This window comes from Leuresthes tenuis, unplaced genomic scaffold (genome assembly GCF_036924035.1).
Source record: "Leuresthes tenuis unplaced genomic scaffold, fLeuTen1.0.hap1 SCAF_11, whole genome shotgun sequence".
NCBI classification, from domain to species: Eukaryota; Metazoa; Chordata; class Actinopteri; order Atheriniformes; family Atherinopsidae; genus Leuresthes; species Leuresthes tenuis.
The window spans coordinates 6,538,536-6,563,956 of NW_027325365.1; the positions used below are offsets into that span (position 1 = coordinate 6,538,536).

Here is a 25,421-nt window from a genome sequence, read left to right on the forward strand (position 1 = left end):
AATGCATTGCTGATTCAACTTATGTTAATGTTTTTCCATGTTTGTGTGTGTTAGACAATATGAGAACACTGATGTATGCTGTGCCACGTATACTTGCTTAAACATCGCTGTTTGTGTGACAGACATTTTCACCGGGCATGTTCTTTCCCCCTTAAACTCTTGTTTTGTTTAATTCATGTCATGCAAAGGTCAGATTTGTTCTCACACAGCATACTAAAATTAATAATTGAAAGTGTTTCAGTAGAGGTGAAAAGTGGGTATTCTACATATTATATATGTTATATACACCGATAACATTATGCCATAACATTATGACCACCTGCCTATTATAGAGTTTGCTGTCCTCAACCTGCTAAAATAGCTCTCACCAGTCATGGTGAAAGAACACCTGAAGGTGTCCTGGAGTGTCCTTTTGGCACTGTGGGTTGTGGGGAGGGTCTTTGTATATTGGACTTGCTTCCCATAGATGCTATCAGATCCCATCAGATTAGTATTTGGAGAGTTTAGAGGTCAAGGAAATGCCTCAGGATCTTTGACATGCTTTTTAACCCTGCTGTTTTTTGCAAGGCTCACTGCTGTCTCTCTACGGAAAGTTGCTCATTAAGGGTGTGGTGTTTCCATACTGTATGACTGTGGGGGGTGAGTGGTCTGCAGAAATGTTTAGGTAGGTGTCAACGTGAAATCCATATGAGTCCCATGATGCATGTTTTCCCAGCAGAACATCGCATTGGATCAAAATGAGACGTGTTGCTCACTTTACCTGTCAGTAGTCATAATGTTATGGCTGATCAGGGGCTGCATTTCTGTAAGGCTATAAAGGAGATGTTGAAAATCTTATCTCTCCATGACATCACAGTTACTTGACTTAGACACTCAGCTTAATTAATCCCTAGCCCTCAATTTAATTGCCTTAATATATTGGCTCTTTGTCTTCCTTATCTTGATTTGCTCATGACGTCTATTTCCCCATAATTGATTCAAAAGGAGATCTAATCTCTTCGCCGAGTGTGGGGCACTTATTGATAGCTTTAGTTTGAACCAGTAACAGTTTTGCGGTTCTCATTGTCCACACTAATTACAGCACACTTGATTTATCATCTTGGCCAACCGGTATTGAACCTTAAGACTGTTGTAGAAGAGCACTCACTGTTCTTGTTTGGTTTTTGACAGGAAAACACCAATGAAGACAGCCAGATGGTGGTCGTTTGCAGTTTCTCTGTTGGGCCTCGCTGTGCTGGGCACCAACGGGGGACCCAACAAGGAGGGCTTCGGGTCACCACCCTATCGACCAGTCGTGAGATTCCGACACAAGGTATTGATTGCCTTCCTTTTTCATTTGCTGTCCATAACAAGAAGACTATTTGCTTTTGCCAAGTATGAAGCTAATTACAGTGAGGCTTGCATGCTACATCACACGATTCTCCTGTGGTGGTTGTGTTTCTGCCCACTGGAAAAATACTTGATGAATCATTATCCCTCCCTCTGTGGCATGGGACTGTCATTTCAAAGGCATCAGATTAATGTTATGCACAGCTGAGCAAAGATGATGATGTGTTCTGAAGTGAAGATCCTGCCATGGCATTCTGCTGAACATTTTAAGTAAAAGATGTAATTGGATACTTATTGACTTTGTGATACGGGGCAGACCCCACAGGCACAAGCTGCTGCTTTTATTAATCTCTCTTGCTGTATTTCAAAGAACAAATAATTTTTTTTTTTGTGCGTCCATCAAATTTGCAACATACTCTTGATTTGGTTCTAAAATACCTCAGTAGCATACACAAATCAATTAGTCAGGCTAAGAAATAAATTAACTGTTTTTGCAGATGGGGAGTTAAGAACAGGTTTTCAGATTAAATTGTGGTCCTTCTGAACACCTTTCCCAGAAGCCACTTATTGCAGTTCTGTTCATAAGTAAACACTTCTTTCTCTCCAGTCTCCAAAAAAAATAATCTGTGACAATAATGAAATAAAAATTCTGCCATGTTTGCTTTTGATTTAAGCCGTTCTGACATCAGCAGACTAAATATTGCATTTCACGTTTGTTTCAGTTGACCTCAGGGAAAGTCTGAATAGAATGAAAGGCGAAGACAGTGATGCTAAAGGATGGCTTGGGTGAGAGGAAGGTAAAAAAAGAGGCAGTCGAAGGGAACAGATGGTGGGAACGTCATTAGACTGTATCAGAGTTAAGTGAGGAGCTGGAGCGATAAAAAAAATGTTCAATTGAGACAATGGTCATGTACATTTTGACCTTTAAATCAAGATTTATTCAGATATATGCTTTACAAACATGTAGACTGCACATTTCAGCTGCACAGAATTCTGCTTCCTTTTACCAAAAGCTGTCCTGAAGATAAAGTGTAAAGGAGGTAAACAGATTTAAACTGTAGTGCTCTAGAGCCCTATAATACGATGCCAATAATAAATGACAGTTCTGTCAGATTGTGATGCTTTATGTGGATGGAGTGATTTCTCCATCCACCTCTGACTGGATGGTGTTGGATTTCAGTCCTAAAGTATCCCATTATGTTTTTGTGAAGCTAATCTCAATTGTATAGTATGTGGCTTATATGTTCCTCTGGACCCACATATCCTGGGTTGATTCAAAGTAAGGAAGAGAAAGGTTTCCTAGAGTTTCACAGTTTCATCTTGTAAAGAGTGTCCTTTGAAGTCTGTGGAGGATGTAATGTGATTTTCCTGTGTAAACACTGTTTGGATGAGGATTTCAGGGATGGAGCATTACTCTAAAGGTTACAGATCTTGGTTTGAAGTTTGGGACACAGATAAAAAAATTTAAAAAATAAATAAGTGGAGCTGGATTAAACGATAAAATAAGAAAAAAATAAATAAAGAAACTAGAACCTATCAAATGATTGTTTGGAGTTCAGTTTGTTTTCCTTATATCATGACATATATTGATTTTCACAGCTTAATTTTCTTTTCTTTTTTTTTACTTTAATGCATTTTAAGTCTTGTGCGGTCTGAGGTCTGATAAGTGGTGCTTTTCCCTCTTTTCCACTTCTTTATTTGCTTGCCAGCACCTGTACCTGTGATTTTATAAGAAGGAAACCGTTCGGTTTGTTAAAGATACATCAGGGCTTGGTTAGGAGATTTTATTTCACTTCAGCAGGTTTACCAGTGGGTTATGTGGATGCGATGAATTACATGTAGCTATAAACTAAACCTAAGAAATGTGGATTTATGACCAAAACGGAGCCAATTTGAGCCGAATAGTTGAGTTGCTGCACAGAAAGTGAGCAGCAGGCTCATTAATTAAGTGACTGGTCGTTATTGAACGAGGCTTTGTGGTGTCTTAAATTGGACATGGTTCTTTCATATCCTCATGTGTTGGGGAGCTTTATTCTCTAGAAGCAGAAGTAGTTTAGTTTACTTGTGAGCAGTCATTTTCAGCACTTCAGAACTGATTTGCATTACCACCTCTCCTTATATTCAGCAACGCAGGTAAAACTTTTTAAGGTTATTGATGGCGTCTTTTGATGGATGTTTTCGGTTGAAGTGCCCTGTCATCTATCGAAAGCAAACATACCTTTTTTAAAGTAGTTTTAACTAAAGCAACACATCATTTTGAAAGCGACTGGTATGTAGTGTGATGGTAAATTCAGATGGAAAATAATTCATTTTGACGTTGTCTGTCTTTGTTGTCCTGATGTGGAACCAGAGTGACTTAGATAATTAATGTACGTCTACATGTTGTGGGAATGTGACGAGGAGCTACAAAAATGATGCATTTGCTTTTCCAGTGGAATGAAATGAATGTGCTTGCCACTGTGATTACATTGCAGAGGAATGTCATTACAGCATCTGCATACCGTTATGATTTGTCTTGAGAGGACAGAGGTAAACTTTGCTTATCTATCTGCCTGTCGAACAAACCTGCAGGAATGTAAATCCCTCTGATGAAAAATGTCACATTGTCAGCCCTTTTCCAAATAATGGTCACTCCCTTTTTGTTGCCCAATGTCTCCACTGTTGGCTAGATTGCAGGGGGGCTTATGTTATATGCTTGTCAATATGGCTGTTTTTATTTTATAGGTTTTACAAGTAAGGTTGATATTGAATATTGAATATCTTGTTCACACCATATTCTGATTAAAGCTGCATTGAATGACTTATCAGCAACATGATTGTTACTTAAAAAGCTCTTTGTGAATACTGCCCTAATATCCTCTAATTCACATTCAGGAAAGCATGCTTTGTTCCTAACTTGCAGCATTAGTGGTAAATCCATTCCTGTGGTTTGGAGGACAGTGTGTGATGGGCGTAATGGGATCGGACATAACCTCATAAGCCTCTCCAGTAAGATTTCAATCACCAGGACTCGTTCGGCCATAAACAGTTGGTCACATGTTTGACCCTTTACTCCCATGGTGTTGTTTCAGAAAGTCACAGTGAAATTCTCTGCATGTAGTCGGGTGTAGGACACCGATCCTCTCTGCTAATCATAATTGATTTTAGGCATATCGCTGCAAGTGTTTTTTTGTTTTTATGACTTGAAAATGGAACCCTGAATAAAATAGGTTAATACTAGGTTAATACTAGTGTGTGTAATTTGTACTAAAGTATTGCTTGTTTGAAATGAGGGCCAAATGCAATTTCTGAGAGTTTGTCGCTTTGACATCAAGCTGTTATGTCAGGACAAACAAAATGGTGGCAAGGACAACTGTGCAAAGCCATATCTGTCCAGCTCTGGCTTGGCCACATGGCAAATCTAGATTAACAGGGGATAAGCATAGAGGCAGAGAGAGAGACAAAGTGGGGCGGCGAGCAAATTAGATTGAGATAAAGAGACCGGGAATGGGAGAAACAGCAAGAATGAGTAGCAGGAGACAGCTTGATTTTTGCAATGTGCAATTTGTAGCCTTAATGTCACTGTCAGCATTGCTTCCACTCTCTTCCCTCTTAGCTGGTCAGTTTTAGTCCCAACCCTTGTCATTAATGTTGATAAGCTGTCCACTTTTTAGTTGCAGCCAGCTTGAGACAGAGGCACTGTAACCAGCTCCTCTAAATCTGCCAAATGAGCTAAAAAACAGATGCTGTACAGAGTCAGTCTGCTGTAATAAGATGCTGATGTCCACGGGTTGAAGTGTATTTTTCAAAGTCTCTCTGCTATGTGGTTATTTTTGCTGCTCTTTGGCTTGTTTACTTTTGGATGTTTTTCTTAATGATATGTGTTTTTCAGTGTGACAGCTTGCCTTCCCATCTAGTCATATAATTGACTACAACAAAGCTTAACCCGGACTACTTAAAACAACTCCAAAGACACAGCGTCGGCACAACGTTAGTTGTATTTTTCGTTTAAAGGCTATGTATTTTCATAAATTACCAGTGAGAAACAAAAAGAAAAGGGTAATGACCTGAAATAGTGCTGGTAGTTTTTTACAGGTAAAGAAGATGGTGTTACTAACTTCACTGTGGTAGAGAATTTGTTTTGGTGGGACAGCATATAGAGGACAAAGAGGCTGTTTTTTTTTTTTTTCCTTCTTATATGGTGGAGGCATGATCATTCCCTTTGTTGTTCAGCGCTCTAAGAATGAGTCACATTGAAGTAAATAAGGGCATTTTTTTCCATCCTGAACTTTTGACTCATCAACAGATTCAGTCCTGCTGATAGGGCACAGTCGTAGATACTGTACACGGCTCAGTTGTCACACAGGTGTGTTGCAATTTCAGTTTTATGACAGAGGTTAAGGTGCTCTTAAAAGTTGGTGGCGTGAAGAAGTAAGGTTTGTGAGATCTGAAGCAGAAGACTGAGAGAACAAGGAGGAGGGTGGTGCCAGGGGAGTTGAGAAGAGACAGACTGAGAAAGTTGTGGGCGGTCAGCCAGCTAGCTGTGACAGGGGCAGATGAAGCACTAGTTGTACAGCTGGGTGCTTCACCGTCCTCAGAGTCTCGGGGCATAAGAGACAGACATGCCACTGGCCCTGGGGAAATCACTCTTCTCAAACAAATGAAGTGTGACCACTGTCAGCCATATGCAAATTAACCTCATTTGATATCTTTCCTACCTGTAGTGCAATTCTAAATGTCATCTTCTCTAGAGTGGTGGTGGGGGCATACTATGAATGCCAGGGAGCCACAGGTGTTTTCTGTGATTTGTGACTTTTGGATTTGTGGTCAGCAATGTTTTGTTAGACGGCAGAGAGACGATGAGCATAGAAAGCTTTCCTACCGGATCATATAGTTTACTTTAGTTGTATTGTGTTGAGTTTTAGAAAGGCGGTGGTCAGTTTGAGATGCTTTAACAAGCAATGGGTTGATTCCCATTAATGTTTTATGAAGATAATTAACTCCCAGAGCAGGAATCCAACAGGCTTTAGATGTCCTCTGACTTCACCTGAGGGTTAAATGGTGTGTTGTCACTCATCGGTCATCTGTGGTCTCTGAACCTTGATGACTCTCCAGATTCCACCAAGCATAGTTTAGTTTTAGGTCATCAAGCAAAAAATATATTTGAAGTCCTGGGTTTTCAAATGTTAGAATAATTTTCTATACCCGCTTAATCCGTCTGTCGGGTTGCGGGGGGGCTGGAGCCTATCCCAGTGGTCCCTTTTATATTCCCATACTCATTTGTTTGGGGGTATTTAGGATCCTGTTTGGATGAAATAAGCATGATTATTTGATTACAATAATCAAGAGATTAACCTGTATTGAAAATAATCTGTCGTACAGCCCTGCAGTGTTCAGCTAAATGTAAACATCTTAAAACATCATTTTCATCCAGTTGCATCTTAATAGATATAAGTTGTGTTTGAAATCTAACTGATGGAGGGTGTAATTGTGATTTGTTTTCAGCTGCAGTGCTTACTTAAAACGCTAACCAACACATTTAACAGCCGCTTGGTTCACAACGGAAGTTTCCACATTGAATTGAAAACTTGTAAATGCAGAATTATTGCTCTCGTGGGCGTTCTTGACAGTGATAAGGATTTCATTTGAACGGGAGGTCTGCATAATGTCTGGGCTCTGTGGAGTCTTAATGAAAATGTGATATCATCAAAGATACAGTGTATACTTAACAAGAAGCAAGTGAACTGCATTATTGCTTCAGTCAAAACTAGTATAAGACTAGTGATATGCTCAGATATTATCATCCATAAATGTGTCAAAAGCCTTAAATGTTTTACATTTACTATTAATTTGAGCAAATGTCATAAACTTCATGCAGATTTTAAGTGAAAATCCATGAAGTGGTTAATCTGCTCTCTGCTGGCAGTCAGGGACTGCTGTTCATTATTGACTGTAGACCTGTTGCATAATGCATCTTTTCCATAATAACACCCTGCTTCAACTTGTAGAAAGATGGCCTGAATTTTTCTGTACAAAACCTACAATGATAAGCTATGGAGATTGCACTGTAGAGAAATCGAATATTTATGCCTCTATCTTTCAGATTCATGGTTTGTGGAAAGCAGCTACTTGAATAGTATTCCTTATAATAGTCCTTTCTATTGAAAGGTCAATAGAATAAAATGTTTGAATCAAGGGTCGAGGAATTAATGGGTTCATCTAAATGGAAACTGCTTTCTGTCATGTTAGTTATAGTGTGATCTTCTTTATTTTAACTTTAATCTCTTCTTCTTTTTTTCTTTGTTTTAGGATGGGATCCCTGAGAGCTTGAGAATAAAGGGTGAGTTTTGACTTCACTTTCACTTTCTGCCTATTGACATGCAGTGTGCAACCACCATGTTCATATCTTAGAGTTTTTGAGGCCCCAGCGTGGGTTAAACACATTTTCTGTAGAAACCTTTTGAGCATCAAAGCAGTGCTTTTCAAAGTCTGAGACTATAAGCCTTCACTCCGCTAAAGTGACATCACACTCACTCCATTGTTGTGCTTTGTTTTGCTAAATTCCTGGATGCCTTTAAGCTCACGATTATGTTGTGTGATTCCATAGAAGTATTAAAAATCATCAAAGATAACCATATGTTGCCCTTTGACATATCCTGATCACATTACATGCATAAATGGTCTGTCAGGATTTTAATATAAGATGAGCTAAAACTTTATTAATCCCGAAGGAAATTATTGTTCCAGATAGCTCTAAAATTACAATAACAATATACAGATAACAACAATATAGCATCAAATAAATGAAGTATGAAAATAAGTACATAATAAGTAGTTTGTATATAAAAAGTGCTTAATAGAATACCAGTAGAAGTAAGATATGATAAGTAAAAAGTAAAGAAAAAATAATGGCAAATTACATGGAGAGTAATATTGGCACTGCTATTGTATGAATGTAAAGATAGCAAGTGAAAATAGTATTGCACATGACAGTGAAAATATTGCACATTGTATAAAAACATGACATAATAGAGAAATATATTGCACTTACGTTGAACTTAACATAGCCCATGGTACTGAGATTAATATTGCACATGATGATGAGATTAATATTGCAAAAAAATTAGCACATGATGTTGAAAGTAGTATTGCATATGGTTTAAGAATAATAAATATACTATTGCACATGATAATGAAATGAAATGACGTGACCTAAAAGTGCACATGAGAATGAACATTACGTCACTCATTACTGTTAAAGGCAATACTGAACATAATATTGGTCTTATTATTCTCAGTCAGATTTCCTTCCTGCAGAAAGGGGAGGAGTTATACAGTTTGATGGCCACAGGTAGAAAAGACCTCCTGTGGTGCTCCTCTGTGGTCTCAGTCCATGGCTGAAGGTGCTCTGGTAGGACTCAAGTGTGGCATGCAGGGGGTAAGAGATGTTGTCTATGACACTGAGCAGTTTCCTCAGAATCCTCCTGTCTTGACACCTACACTCTCGACTCCAGTTCTACTCCCAAGACAGAACCAGCCTACCTGATGAGCTTATTGAGTCTGTTAGCGTCAGCTGGCCTCAGCCTGCTACCCCAACACACTACAGCGTAGAAGATCACGCTGGACTCCACCAAGTGATAGAACATCTGCAGCATGGTTCTGCAGACGTTGAAAGATCTGAGTCCCCTGAGAAAATACAGGCGGCTCTGACCTTTCTTGAATATGGCAACTGTGTTTTTAGTCCAGTCCACCTCTATTCCATTGATGGAGATGGGGTTCGGTCGGGTCCTCTTTTTCCCAAAGTCCACCACCAACTCCTTCGTCTTTGTGACCTTGAGTTGCAGGTGGTTTAGCCCACAACACTCCACAAACCTGTCCACCACACTCCTATACTCAGCCTCCTGGCCTCTGCGGATACGGTCCACGATGGCAGAGTGCAGGTGACAGGACTGTGAGCAGAAGCTGAAGCCTGAGGTGTAGAGGTGTATAGGAACAGAGACAGGACCATCCCCTGTGGTGCCCCTGTGCTGCTCACAATAGTTTCTGACACAACGTTCTGTAGCCTCACATAGTGTGGGCGGCCTGTGAGGTAGTTGGTAATCCAGGCCACTAGTGGATGTCCTACTTGATTGATTATTGATATTGATGCTGCTTATCGACACAAATACTTGTCAATACTCTTTTCAAGGCTATTCCCTCTAATTTGAAGCATATGTGAAAATATTCAATAGTTAGAATGAGACAGTTCTAACCAGAGCAACATTTATGACTGCCTTTTCTGTCGTTTGTTATGTATTTATGATATTACATTAAGGCAGAAACCTTGAGAACATTACCACTGAAGCATACCATACTATCCACATATTTTCAACACTTATTAGCCAGCCCTCAGATGCAGGACCCATTTCATTTCTTTTTGCCTTGACACGAGCAACATGAGAGGAGTGAATCTCTTAAATGAAGGAGGAAACATTTGCTGGTAGGAAACGAATGCAACCTTTTCATCAGATTCAGTGACTCTATTCATCCATTTAAGACGACATTGTTTCTTTGCACTGAGAGTAGCTTCCTGTTAGTTTAATGTCTTAAGTTTTTTGTTTTGTATTCATTGTACACTCTGTAGTGCAGATCACTACGTTTCACACTTTATATTGTACGTTCATATAAACTGGTATCTTCTTTTGAACTGCTGTTAGTAAATCCTATAACCCTTAGCTTCATCTTCAGCCATTATTGCTGTAAAAACATGCTTTAGTTATAACTGAAGCATAATTGCATAACTAAACAAGGATCCTGGGATCAGTTGACCAGCATGAAGTATAAAAAAGAGCGACATTGTGCTTTCCCTGCGAGTAAGAATTTGTATCACAAAATTAGTTATCTGTGGTTGTCATCTATTTGTGTAAAGGGCTGCAGATGTTTCAGAATAAATTTGGTACATCTATGCAACATTCTCATGGTATTCCTTTGTCTGTCAGTGAATGAGTTGGAATTCATTATCTGAATTCTACTTCCACTGTTAAAGCTGTTACAAGTGACTGATTCATGTCACCTGGTGGATTATTTATGAACATAAATGTGAGAGCCATTTGTGTCTTTGGATAACTGCAGATGTTTGTATTTTTTTTAATCAATAACAGGATTGTAATATATTTACAGTGGTAAATCAGTACAGCACTGTTTTTCTGTAGCGGTCCTTACACTTATGTGGTGTGAAGTTGTATTTATAACTAAACACTAAACGAGAACTGGCCCAAACTTAATGAGTTAGGCCATGGCTGGAGAGCAAAATATAAAAAAGTCTGACACCAGCAGCTTTGTCATTATTAGAGGACGACCTTACAGAATGTACATTACATGAATACTGACAGTGGCACCATTTGTCCTCCATTTTATTGGTACTTCCTTACCAACCAGCCTAGAACTGGTACCGGTTTAGCACCGGCTTTTGATGCCCATTCCTAGTCTTAAGGTATTTATTAGTCTCTGACTTTGTGAAGAACATATATCCCTAGAAATAATTCATCTGAGCTCTTCCACCACATCGCATTTAAGCTCCTCATATCAGTAGACTTGCATCTGTCGAAGCTCTTTGGGGTCACTCTTGGGAGGCCCACCTCAAACTTTGAAACCATCCATTTTAAAGGTTTATTTTTATTCTTAGTTGCAAACAGTAAACCTTTCTCCATTCTAAGAAATATATACTGGGCTCTGTGGTTGTTCAACCAGCTTATTACTCAGAACAAAATAATCAAATTTGATAATCATGTTAACACTGTCAAGTAATTGCATTCAGGTCCATTCTCTGTAGTGGTCTTTTCTAATATTCAATTATACCACGTAGAGCTCTGTAGTAGTTTGATACTAGAGCTCCATGTTTTATTGTGACATGTATGAGTCATAAGTTGGCTTGTACAGCTTTTGGACCTTGAAGCAACCAAGGTCAACACCTCAGCATCAAAACATGCTTTTCGTGTTTTTTAATAAAGATTTGACAGATGAAGCAAATACCCACTGTTTCCAGTTTTTGCCAGCAAGTTTTATTTCATGGGACTGTAGATTGAAGTTTTAAGCTGTGCATTAAATAAACACCGAACTCCAAGCATAAGCAATATTATATAGTTATTGTTCCAGTGTGTTTTGTGTCTTATTTGCAGCCTGACTTTTGTAAATTGAGTTAAGCTGTTTATGATATAGTAGGTGAATGAAAAGTGAAAGAGTAATATACAAGTGAAAATTTGAAGGAGTACAGATATCTATATTTGTCTTTCAATAAAGAAGTAGTAGTGGTTCAAGTCTCCTCTTACAAAAACATTTCTACTGTAAAGGTCCAGTAAACTAAGAAAGAAAAAGCTTAACTCCTTACAGTGTAGTCGGGACACCGTATATAAATTATTAATTGTGGTCCTTTGGTTATATGCAACTAGCAGGAGACCCTGGGGTAGACTGAAGAGCTTTTATATCTCCCACCAGGCTTGAGAATGCTTCAGTATTTCACCTGGAATAGCTGAAAAAGAAGACCAAAGAGTAGGATGCACTGAAAGTGTGTGGTGATGCATTTTTCTGTAGAAACACTCTTCCTTTCACTTGTATTTTTCAGGTTTCTTCTTATTTTGCTGTTTTGGGAACCTATTAGGGCTGCAACATTCAGGCAGAGTGTGTGTAGACACAAGCACATGACAGCTTGTGGGTGTAATGACCATAAAAACATAGTTGTCGAACCAGATCACTGTCTTTTTCCTCCTCCCCGGTCTTACTATAGATGTTTGTGCTGCCCTTAGATTCAGGCTCTGACAGGAGGTATGGACTTCCACATAAAATCTGGTTATGTAGGGGTCGCAACTCTGTACCACAGTCTTTTGATTGTCTAAAAATGCAGATGTGCTTATTTATTTTCAAGAGTATAACAGCTGTGAAACAATGGGTAAATTAGGCTTTATCTCTGTGCTTTACTGTTTTTGTCTTGCAACTGGTCACAGTCACAGAGTGTGGGAGAGTAACTAAGTGTGAGTACTAAAGTTTCAAACAGTGACCTCTTGGTATACATTTAGAAATGATTGGAAAATAGCAGAATTTATATGGCAGATAGCCGTTAGTTGCAGCTGTTGTTGGCATCATTATCTCTAACCAGTTTTTTCTGTTTGTGTGATCCTGGACTTTGTGAATAAATGAATGCATCTTGCTGGTTGACAGATGTGTCTCATTTGTCAACCTGTCACCTTTCTAATGTCTTCTCCGTCTCCTCTGAACAAGAGTCAATGCCAAGCAAAAGGTGGTCCTGCTGCCCAACATGTCTGCCTCTAAGTGTTTGAAAGGGGCGCTAAATGGACATCTCCCCATTTTTCTTCACATGGGAAGGTCGAAGCAGTAATTGTAGAGAGTGCATTACCATAAAGGGCGGCCCCAGCTGTCTCCTGTGATTCACTTTAATGCGCCATGTTCTGTAAGCCATGAGGGGAGGTCTCACTTTGGCCAGTGTTCAGCAAACTCATTTCAAACCCAGATAACGAGAAGGCAAGAGAACTGTACAGAAATCATAAATAATTCAAATATCAGCATGTAGCCTACATTGGAGACCTACTATTATTGTGCATCTCTGGCCAATTTAGCCTTAAAACTTCAGTTTTTCAAACTGTGTCACCATCTGCATTTTGAATTGAAAACTAGAAATACCAAATGAAAGAAGACACAAAAAGCAACTTGAGAGAGTTAAGTGATTTAGAATATACCTATACAAGGGTTCAAAGTATTCCTGGTGCAGAATAGAGCAGCTATGGTGGATAAATGGATGGTAGTAATGGCCTAAACATTCTTAATGAAGATCATATGGTAGATCATGGAAGTCTGAATTCTGTCTTGTGCGTGTAATGCATTCAGCCATGTGTACTGTAATGTGTTCGCTTGTCTGAGACTGTTGTAGTCCTCGCCCTGTGATAGACTGTTGACGTGTTGGTGCTCAGTCATTCACATAACGTGAACTCCAACCCTTAACAATATGAACTTTTTTAAAAATAGATGGGTTGACATTACTCTTCTATATTTAGCAGGGAAGAGAAATCATAAAAAAAATTTCTGATGGAGAGCAACTTAATGTCAGCACAGAGGAGCTAAAGACCAACAAATGCCAGTCATTTTCCTGGTTGCTCTAATGCGAGTGTGTCGCACTAACTAAGCTTGTTATGCACTCCGTAACAAGACCTCAGGCTGATGGTGAGATGAAATTTTCTAAACTAGCTCCATTGATTTTTTTAACTACGTGAAAAACCTGGATGGACGTTTTAAATATAATTTTTACCATTCTGCTTGTATATTCTATATATATTCACATAGCTCACATATATTCACATATATTCACAAGAGCGAAGCTCTTTAAAGGGTTCACTTGTTGTGGTATCATATGCAAATAAAAGCCAGCGAAATGCCAACATTATTGCTAAACAGGCGTCTGCTTGTCAAATCAAGTATGTTTTGTGCACATCAAGTTATAACAGTCATCTAGTCTAATAATTGGATTCGTGATGCTTCTCAAAAATGAAATCCACATCAGGCTGAAGCTCAAATGGCATTTATTTCTTTTAAAAAATCTTTTGTTTAAATCCGTACAAATATGAAGTGTTGTGAAATGCTTGAAATAGCATTTTTATCTCCAGCTTTGGAAATGTGTTGATCAGTTTTGTTGGGTCACATCTGTTCATTGCCAGATGCCAAATTAAACCTTTTTATTTAGTTCATCCTAAAATCAAAGAGGTGAAAAAATATTCTCCTCCATCTTTTTTATATTTGGCTTTTTGATCAGAAGTTTGTCGGCATTGTTTTTATTCTTGAACACTGAACTTTTCAGTGTAAGTTTTGCATGAATCTCCAGTTACATGTCATACTAATTATCCCTGAAGTGCTGTGTTCTTTCTACTTTCTTCCTTGGTGGTGTTCTTAAAATTGTGGGTTCTCTGCAGTCTCTGAGGTATAATAGTTGAAAAAGAAGGTGTTTGTTTGGTTTAGTAGGCTGTAGATTGAACACTTTAAGATTATTTAGTGTATGGTAGTTCAAAGTAAAAGAGTAGTTAGTTCTTATAAGAACAAGATTAACGCTGCAACTTATTGTCCTGAGAAATACAGAAAACATCAGATTGTCAGTGCATTGAACATTGTATAAAAAATTGTGCAGCTCCTGTCTCGGAACTAGTGTTTTTTTTTTTTCTCTTTCTTGATAGCCAGTTATAATGATGTTAATTGTATGAAAATGTCCGGCTATGTGTTTTCTGTTGCTCAGTATGACTACATTAGGCTGATTTATAATGGTGGCTTTTTATAGCACTGAAGGTGATTGCATATTCAAGTGATAAAGCAGATGGCATTTAATGCTTTTTTGGGGCTTGGTGAGGCTCAGTCAGTGCATGGCGATGAAGTTTTGCAAGAACATAAATTGATATTTATTGGACATTATTTAGTTGAAGTTGGATTTTTAATTTGTTAATTGAGTCAAAAGGGGTTATTATGTTTTTGCGTGTGGATATTTATAAACTCTGTGATGCATCTCAGTGCAGTCATGAATGACTACAAACTCTGCAACAGAATAGAATTAAGATTTACTGCTTGTAAAAAACTATAGTATGTGATGGCTAATTGATGATTTCCTTACATAGACTGCACATTTACAGTGGTACAGAAGAACATGTAGTTGTATTAAGTAGATCCAGTTGTGATGAGTGATATGACTGAGGAACAGAGCTCAAGTGATTTTGTTTTTATGTAAAAAAACTTCCCTGAAAGCTTAGACGAGTGGACAATGTTCACACCTTGACCTAAAGACTGCAACTTTAAGGCACATAATCAACCTGGCTAATCAGCCAGGAATTAACAAGGCTTTGTTAACTTTGTCCGTGCACTCTGACAGCGGAAAGATACTCGTTAAACCTGTGTCAACCTTCATAGATACAGATTTATTTAGTTATTCTGCAATAGAACACGTGGGGCTTCACCAGCTCCCATCAGACTTCACCCTACAGAAAGCCGGCTGATTAATCAAGGCTCATACCTGGATGGTAATTCTTGACCTGTGTATTTTTAGTGGGTAACCTTGTGCGGTCCAGACACATAAAGTGGGCCACCAAATGAAGACTTCCCCACAGACGGACTGTGAACAGTCTTAGCTAACAGTTTGACATTCTGGTCTATTCTCATTAGTATGTTACGGTCTTTGAGGTTTGATCTCAGCACAAGAGCGAACACCTTGTTTTCTTGCCCACTTTAAGTGTTTATGTCCCCCTAATTTATGTCATCTCCTTTTCTCTCAGATACTGACATTATGTATTAATTTGTATGCATGGCAACTGGCTTACCCCACCAGATCCAAGCCCATACCAGAAGTACATTTGAATAATTCAAAAGCTGCAAACACCAAACTCTAAATTGTATATTAATTCTAAAATTACACACCACCCCCTGGGACTGGGTTACACTTTAATAACTCGTTGCAGCTATAGCGAGGGAGCGGTATGTTGCGCTGCACTTTTCTCAGACAGAATTATTGAAAGACTCCTTGTTGTTCCATCTCACTTTGCATTTTTGCCAATTTATAATGTCTTTCCTAATGTAAGCCCTAATCAATTAATTGTAACTAACGGAGCACAGTTTTTTATGGGCAGGGAAGGAAGGCGTTGAGTGCATCATCAGCCTATAAGCACAACCTTCAGACTTATATGAGTTGCTGGGTTTAAAATAAAAAAAGCCTATAGGATTTACTTCTGGAATCCCGGGAGGACTGCCTGTCTAGCTTTGAAGGGCACTTATGCTCCTTGACCCACTAAGCCTTAAGACGACAGTTGTGACTGTACACTATACAAAACAACTGTGACCTTCTCTGGGGGAAATCGGGCTATACCTTTCACGGTCACACTTCACTTCAAAAAGCATTAAGCCATGTCTTTGTGTGTTTTTAAATTCCTTTTTCTATCCATTAGTGTTCAAATCCTTCGATTATGGGGTGTCTTTTAGTGGTGTTACCTGGCAGCAATGAGGACTCGCCCATAAATTGTCATATTTGGTGGTCTGTTTTTCACTTTTTTCTTCATAAATCCATCATCAACTGACTTTAGTAGCACAGAGCACTGTTTATTTTTTTTGCCTCAGATATCAGACCATAAACCATGATTTATATGCCATTATGGCAACAAGTTGAAGATTTGGGACTGAAGTGGAGCATTTGAATAACTTTTAACTTGCTTTGACAGAAAACACTTGTGTGCTAGATCTTGAGATGCTCATTAAGCTTTAAAATCTGACTAGTCAATGTGTGTCTCAGCTTGGATGATTACACTGAGAGCATTGATTTTAATTGTGAGATGTTTTTGATGTTGACAACTTGGTGGTTCATTTGATGTCCTCATAAAGGATTTCTTATTTAAGGAGAGGGACCAGCAGAGCGTTCGGTAGTGTTTGATGTCGGTGAAACCATTTAATTTCAGTATTTAATTGTTTAGGTTTCTCTCTGCAGTATTTGGAAACTGTAAAATAAGGATTATGTGTTACATAGTACTACACCAGATAAGTGATTTGTTTCTCCATTTGATTTGCTGATGCGGCTAAAGTCATACAGAATAATTTTGCTGTGCTAGTTTCAGAGTGAAATGCTGTACAAATTTAGCGCTGTTTTGACTTGTGATCTGTATTTGAACACATATATCACTTAAATTTCAATAAATAGCTGTAGCCAATTGCATTTACAGTTGTAAAATACATTGTAACTCTCTAACTTGCTTGAAGAACCACTCTGCTACACAAAGCAGATAGAAAACGCCTATAAAAACTTAAGCACAGAAATTAAAATAGGACAGCTATTGACATAACTGTCAAAATGCATCCAAATACTACTTTTTCTCCTACTTTTCCGAAAGTGAAAAAAAAAAAAAAAGGCTTGTGGATGGACGTGAGCTGGCTCCCATCGTTTACTTCAAAGAGCCGGGTCTTTGAACCGGCTCATTCGCGACTGACACATCACTAGCACCAATGTAAAGGTCTTACTGAGGGGAGGCTGCATTCTTTTCGCCAGTGTGAGAATTAGAAAAGAAATGTGAAGTTTCCCACATTGTTGGATGAATTCATCAACTTCAAAGAACAAACAAAAATGACAAAGTCTAAACTGCACCACCATTAAGATGTTTACTGTAGAAGCTTCTAGTTCTTAAAAATGAATATGATGCTGGGATATAAACATTGTACAACATCCATATGATAGACCAACTGTTAAACAAGGATTTATTTTTTGTAAATGTCATAAAGGACTGAATCTTAAGCTGTTTTTGGTTTACATAACACTTGAAAAGCTGACTGTTATGTATATGTCAGACATTAAAAGATTAACATTTACCTTGATGATTACTTTGAGCTCAGACAGTGCAGAAAATTGGTCCACGGGGCATTCCTGTGCACTGTTTGTGTTGCCTCGCAGATCATTGGGGCGGACGTGGAGCAGGCAAGTCTTCAGCAGGTAGACGAGCTTAGAAAGTCCTCATACAGCTCACTTAATCTTTATTGCATCATATACTCTTTTTTTTTTTAAAATGTTTTTTTAAGTCTGTCAACTGACAAATTCACATTAATGATAATAATCATGCAGTAAACGCATATTGGTGTCCTGATTTCCATTCGCCGCTGAATTATTGAAAGTAATCCAAAAGGCCCAAAATAAGTTGTTGAAAAAAATTGCTCTATTAATATTTAATTTTAATTTGACTAAGGTCTATAGTTTTGGGAAATTTTAAATAAAAGCAGTTACTAATGATGTATGATGGAGTAATTAACTGGGTTTTTAGAAACAATGACTAATTTTACCCAGAGCTACTAAATTAGCTTAATCTTTGAATAGTTCAATATATCCCATTGTGGTTCTCCATCCTGCTTAGTTTTTAATCACACTCACCTGGTGTTTTAGATGCAAGTCGGGTCTAATTAGACTCTGATGTCGTCTTCGTAGACACAAACATCTAATTAACTACTACTTGTGAGAACTTTTTATTCAGATATTATCTCTTTAAATGGCAGATGGATTTACAAGCTCTTCTGCTCCTAACTCTGGGTTAACAATTTTAATTTTAACAACATTTTGGCTGACTAGCTCTCTGAAGTCTATACATATTAAGTCTGAGGACGAGTAGTCTCAAAACTCTGCTCTGAAATTTAACACCAGAATAATGTTGTGGGTTTGATTCATTTTATTTTTACACTCATCGAGTTCAACACTTTTTAAAGTTTCAAGATTAATAGATAAAACCTAATCTGGCAGTAGTAGTGGTGTAGTTTAGCAACTAAATAATTTTATAATTATCTGGCTATTAGCTTTGCAGTAGTGTTTATGCACAGGGAATAGCATTTATGAGTCACTTTGACTTATACTATTACATCATGTGTTTGCTGTATGCAAGTCAAGAAAATTTAAGTGCTTATCTGAAAATAATATGGCAAGGTTAAAAAAAAGGTGATTGATTGGTTGTCATGGTAATCATTAAGACTGCCAATGGAAGTGTAATGTACTGCACACTTAGCAAGATCAACAATATTATGATCAACACTCATCTTCAGTGTATAAATGACTCCCTAGATGTTGATATGCATAATTTTTGGCAAACCATATCCTGAATGTGTGGAATTAAATGGAGTGAGACAAATGTAATTGAGATCCATCAATAATTCTCAGTGATCTGCATGAACCCGCACTACTTGCAGTGGATAATGATGAAGGCTTGGCAATAGAAGTGGATCTATTCCATCTGAAGGTCAACACAGTAATGATGGTAAAGAACATTATCCTGAAGGTCAGTTCCTACTTTCAGCCAAGATTATCTTCCATGTACCTTTCATCTGAATGGCAGGATTGCATCAGTGTCTGAACATGAAATCTCTCTGTTTGATTGAGTTTTTGTGTGTTTCTATGGATCAGTGCATTGTAAATATTTATTTGAAGTGTTTTTCCAACCTTTCCCTCAAGGTTGGCAGAAATCTTTATACAGTAAAAAGAATACAGCTCAGGTCCTTATTGTTTGTAACGCACGCCTATTCCACATATCGTTCAGAACTTTCTGTATTGTGCCCTTCATAGTTTGCATGTTGAGAAAGATGGTGACAGTGGACCCTATTTTGGTTGTTGGCTCTTATTCTCAGCTGGGGGTTCAGCGCATGGCTGCAGTTTTGGAAAAACACTACAAGCTAAAAATGGTCTTTTTCATTATTAAAAGAAGAAGAAAAAAAGGAAAAACGGCCTGTTTTTGTAGTTGTCAGATGGCAGCAGCCTTTGCTTTGTTGTTTTCACCATTAAATCCATGTCCAATTTTTTTTTTTTGTGCTGATTTATGTTTCTCTTTTGTAAGCGTCCGTATTGTATTTAAATGGTGCAGAGTTAAAGAAAGAAACAGGCAGCCGTACAAACTCCTCTTCTGGAAAAGGATCCATTGCTTTAAATAGAATCACTCTGTTGATATAAAGTCAAGTTGGAGGATGTTAAATTGGTTTGTCCTTTGAATGAGTTTCCCTTTGCAAATATATCTTTTTCAGTCAGATAGTGTCTTCACTATACAAAGAGTTTGCTCATTATTCGTCTGAGCATTAAAGTAATTATGAACAGATCTATCCAATTTTTTTTTTTTTTACCATATATTCCATATATTATACGGCTGTGGCTCAGTGGTTAGAGTGGGTCGTCCAATAACTGCTCAGAAAGATTGGTGAAACTGGCAGTTGGCAGGACTGACAGTCTATTCCTTGTCACAGCCGAGGTGCCCATAAGCAAAGCACCGTATCCCCATGCTCCCCGGGCGCTGTGAATGGCTGCCCACCGCTCCAGTGTATGGCATCTGTCTCTATGAGTGTGTGACCCTGTGCATGCATGCAACCTGGATGGGTTAAAAGCAGAGGACAAATTTCGTGTGTATGCATGACACTAAATCTGATCTTAAATACAGATTTTTCTTTTTTGTTAATCTTTCAGCATAACCTTGAATTTATTCAGTCTAACAACAAGCTGGATAATTGCATTGATTTTCATTAAATGTACCTAAATGGTATTCCACAAGATAAGTGAAAACGAGTCCAAATATGTTATTGACCCATGAAAATGTATGAGTTGAGTTCTTACGATAGTGACAAAATGCATTCAGCTTTTTGTATAAACAGAAACTGTATTCTGACCTCAGGATAGGGTTTGTATCTCAATCCATTTATAATCTTGATAACACCAAATGTTAACATGTGTCAAAGTAAGTAAACAGACTTCCAATATTAAAACATCATCATCATCAAAATAGTGAAAAGAATAATGAAAAAATAAAAGAATCCACAACACATGTAAGTCCATAAAGTTACATGTCACTGAATGCGTTTGGAAATATTATAGTTTGTTAACTTTAATAAAAAGATGATCAGAGTTGGGAAGGGGTCAGATTTCGATACAATAGTGGCTCGTTAATTATCAGATCTTGCATTCAGTTTTAGTTAATTTAGATACATAATGCTTTCTCCTATTTTTCCTATTCTCATCTCTTCTCCAGTAGATTTAGCTGTTATTAGCCAAACAAAACAAAATTAAAACCAGGTAACAATGGTCTTAAACGGAAGTACCGTTAAACCGTTACAGACATGGTGTGATGTACCTCCACATCCTCCATTGCCAGGATTATTACACCTAAAGATAATCTCAAAATCATTTGGTTTTAGGGGTAAAATATTTGGTTAAATTAATGAAAACTAGAGCTCTCAAACCCATTTTCAAAGCAGAAAAAGCAAAACCAACATTTTAGTGGTAGAAAGAGAGGTTTTGATTTTTGCCTACCAGCTCTCCCACTTTAAGGTGAAGTTGTAGCGTGGAGGAGGTTGGGGGGGGGGGGGGGGGGTCACAATTAGTCGGCAATTTCTGATAAATGGGGTTGTTGGTGGAAATGCTCTTGGAGCTGTGTCCTGATCTGGACAGAATGAAAGAGGAGCCGAGCCCTCGTTCAGTCATTAGGAGAGCAAATGAAATGAAACGGAAAGTTGCCAAGTGGCTGCCAGGTGCTCTGATCAACATTCTGACATGTGCTTCCATCCAGGGACCAGCACACACGTGCTGTTACACACTACTGCTTTTCTTTTAATCTTCCTGCTGGAATTTCATGTATTTTGTTAATTTACTTGCTCGTACAAAGCATTTAAATCCACTACGGAGTGTATGTTGCATGATGCCCCTTTTGGCGTTCGTATAAAGAAAAAATTTAAAACTTTATAACGGTTCCAGAAATTTTTTAATCTACTTTTATTGTGCAAATATTTTTGATCCATCGGATCATTTATGCAAACCAACATTTTTCACCATATTTGAACTTTAAAAGAGTCTCTTTCTCCATATAGATAATTAAGTTTTGGTGCAATCTGTTAGGAAATTGTTATTTGAATTGGCTTTGGTATGTATGAATTGGACTAATTTTGAATTGACTTCATTGGATTTGATTAGTGAATTGGACTCTGTCATTGAAGTACCTTTAGATGACATTTGTTGTGATTTGGCGCGATATAGCTAAATTGAATTGAAATAAATGCTGAGCAGCTTGGTTAATTAGCTGCGATTTACAGCTGTAAAGCAGAAATAGATTTATGCTCCAAGTTTGTCGTCTCACAGTCAAACGTGAATGGTTGAAATAATCATGGAAATAAAATGGGGTGTCTTAATCACAATAAGGTGAGCAACGCTGGGGGCGTGTCCATACAATGCCCTGATTGACAGATCTCAGATGAACCACATGTGACAAACATTTTAAACTGAAGCAAACTGCTTAGATGTGATATCCTGAACATATACTGCAGATGTTGAATATTTTGTTAATGTTCCAGCTTTGGACTAAGTTGCCAACATTGTTAAATTGTGAAATGCTCATGGAGGATTCAGCTGACACACATCAGTAGATTGGTGCAGCGTAACCAGTTGCAGCTGTGTATGTGTGGATTTCATAATACCAGCTACGTCTGGTAAAAGCTTGTAAAACTACGAGAGGAAGAGTTAGGCTTGTGTTGGCAGTGAATCTGGACACTCCAGGAAAACTGAGCAGCTGAAAAGGGCACACATCACCCCTCTGTTCATTGAGCTCCACTGGCTACCCTTAGCCGCCCGCATCAAATTCAAGACACTGATGTTAGCCTACAAAGTACTAAATGGAACGACTCCCATCTACTTAAATGCTCTTGTAAAGGCTTATGTCACAACTCGGTCACTCCGGTCACCGAAGGGTTGTCATCTAGCAGTACCTACATCACCCTCAAGACAGTCCAGATTCTTTTCATGCATCATTCCACGATGGTGGAATGACGTACAAAGTGCAACAAGAACAGGGGCATCCCTGTTTATCTTCAGAGAGCACCTCCTCCTACCCTAGCATTTACACTGTACTTTCTCTTTCTGTACTTCCCTCTATGTGTGCACTCTATCTCTACACTGTCACCTCTGACAGAGTCTGACTAGTGGTTTCCTTCTATGTAGCTTATTGTTAGCTTTGATGTTAGCTTTAATGTTATATCCTCATTTGTAAGTCACTTTGGATGAAAGCATCTGCTGAATGCATAAACATAAAATAAATCCACACATGATAAAAATATATTTTTTAAGACACACCCCTAAATTTTTTAGCAGAAAATGGATGAAAAGCAGTTTGACAGTTTTACTCCACGTATCAATGACGCAGTCTTTTTTCGTGATTTAAGCAACTGCCCTCTAACACGTATAACCCGTTTCCATGCAAATCTGTGCATTTGCTTTATTCAGACTTTAAACGCTGTAGAGTACAGCTGCTCTGTGGTGATTAATCTTTCTAAGAAACTGACAAGCTAAAGGATATTCCCTGTGCAGTTTTATTCATAAAATGTTGACTTGTATTTACAGCACATCCTTTGTACTTTGCAGAGTAATTTGTGATAAATGTATTAGACAGCATTCATGAATAAATTGGATGCGACCTGATCTGGATGTTCTGTTAGATATCAGAAAACGTGAACGACACTCAGTGGTGTCTGCAGAGAGCTAAAAAATGGATGTTCAATAGTAAACAACCCTCCCAGTCCTGTGTCTGCTTCCTATATCCTATCAAGTGTACTTGACATGTTTTAAAGATTGATACTTCTCTTTTATATATATATAAGCCAGGGTTTTATCCTTTGTTAAGATAAAGTTATACTAAATTAATTATAAGCAGAAAAAACGAGGGCATTCAAGTTTAAACTGTGCAGTTGAACCATACAACCGTTAGAATTATGTGTTGATCTGCTGTCATGTGGTGACTGACTAAAAATGGAAACGTTAGAAATGACTTCACATGTTTTAAAAAACACTGTTTCTCTGCATTTTAGTGGACTGGACGCATTGAGGTGGAAGGAAAGTCATCAATGTTTCAAAATACGTTGCTCTACTTCAAAGGGCTGAAAAAGCTTGTGCCTCAAATAGAATCTCATAAAATGTTCAGGAGTTGTTTATGCCACCAGAAGTAAAAGTGTCGTCACGGTGCAAAATTACTGTATGGTGGGGTGAAATAGGACATTTCTGTAGGTAAAAACACAGCACTTCTGAAACTGTGCTGATGGGTACAGGCCTTGAAGCGGGTTTAAACAGAGGTGACAGACAGAAATTAGTCATTGACTCGACATATCTACATATGATGCTCTTTCTGAGTACCATTAGACCACACATTTTAAAGAGAATTTGGGAAATAAATCTCTCTCTCTTGTGATAATTATACACATTTTCACTTGTATATATGGAGTTAGGTTGTACAATTGTCTTGTTTGTGGCTGCTTACATTCTCAGAGGAGATTTTCTATACTGGTAGGAATGAGCAGGTTTTCCATCTATAGAGCTGCTTGCAGCACTTTGTTTTAGGCCCCTGTCCCTCTTTCTTCCTCTTACACAAACTGGTTTCATTGACTCCTCCCGCCACTACACTCACAAACTGAATTAGTTGATGGTATGCACCTACGTCACTCTCCTTTCCTGACGCACCTCCTGAATAGCAAAACATTCAACATGGATGCTACCACTTGACCTCGGAAATGGTGAATATCGTCTAAGTTGAAGGCTCTTTGTTTCAACTTGGTGACTGCCAGCATTAATATTTTACCATATTTTTTGGTTTCTTAATATTTATATGCATGTCATAAGTACAGGGATCAGTATTTCAATAGTGGGTTAGGAGTGTGATTAAGCCATCAATCAAATTGTGAGTAATAAACTTCATCTTAACATATTCAACATATAGTCCAATTCTGTTTAAATGTTATTTGCAGAAAGTGCAGGTATGCTATGTAGCATGTCTTGGTTTGTCAAATCTAATATCCTGGACATAAAATTCACGTTTCTGAGCCTCAATTCCAGTTGCAGCAATCAATTTAACTGTCTTTTCTTTTTAAAAGTCTGTAAAAAGATGACCTTATTACAGCTGATCCCCCATTTTGGACATTTTCTGTGTTTTCCAGCCGTTCAAGCAGTCTGTAGTAATGGAGTACTCCCACACTCAGTGGGAGTCATCCAGGAACAGCCGCTTGTCTGATAACGACATGTACATTATTCCTAAATGCAATCACAAGCAGGTGGAATACTTGTGGAGTTCCACCATTTCCACCTAGATTTAGTGATTTGACTTTTTTGAGGCCCTTTCGCCACTTTTGTTCCTTTCCAAAAACCAGTAAAAAAAACGTAGCAACCTCGTGCTTTCCTGCGAAAAATAAGAATAAAGACATCGTAGCTGTGTATGAAGGTAATGATCAGACTACAAGCACATGCAAACCTGCTCAACCACTGTCTGTTAATAAATGTCAGAATTAACTAGAGCCAGCACAGCAGCTTACAGGGATCTGAATAGTAGACGGAACAAAACGAACCCCAACACTTTCTACTGACTGCTTTAGGGTAATTGGCAGCTGCTGTAATGGAAGGCAATTGTTTTTTTTTTGTTTAGTTTTTTTTACTTCCCTCAACTGGAAACAAAACATAGCAACCAGAAATTGTTCGTAGCCTACATGTTAAAATAAATTGTCCTCATACCTTCATAGCAACTCCCCTGGTGCTCACTAATCTTTCAGCTGTTGAATTGGTTGTTTGCAACAGTTGA

General features: G+C 38.1%; 1 protein-coding gene across 1 annotated transcript in view; it reads left to right on the forward strand.

The window, feature by feature from the left end:
- The window catches only part of fstl5 (follistatin-like 5), a 175,131-nt gene that overhangs the window by 26,591 nt on the left and 123,119 nt on the right, over nucleotides 1-25,421 (forward strand). Inside the window, exons 2-3 of the mRNA XM_072395234.1 lie at nucleotides 1,171-1,312; nucleotides 7,618-7,648. Coding sequence (XP_072251335.1) covers nucleotides 1,171-1,312; nucleotides 7,618-7,648 — 173 coding nt within the window. The remainder of the gene's footprint in view (nucleotides 1-1,170; nucleotides 1,313-7,617; nucleotides 7,649-25,421) is intronic.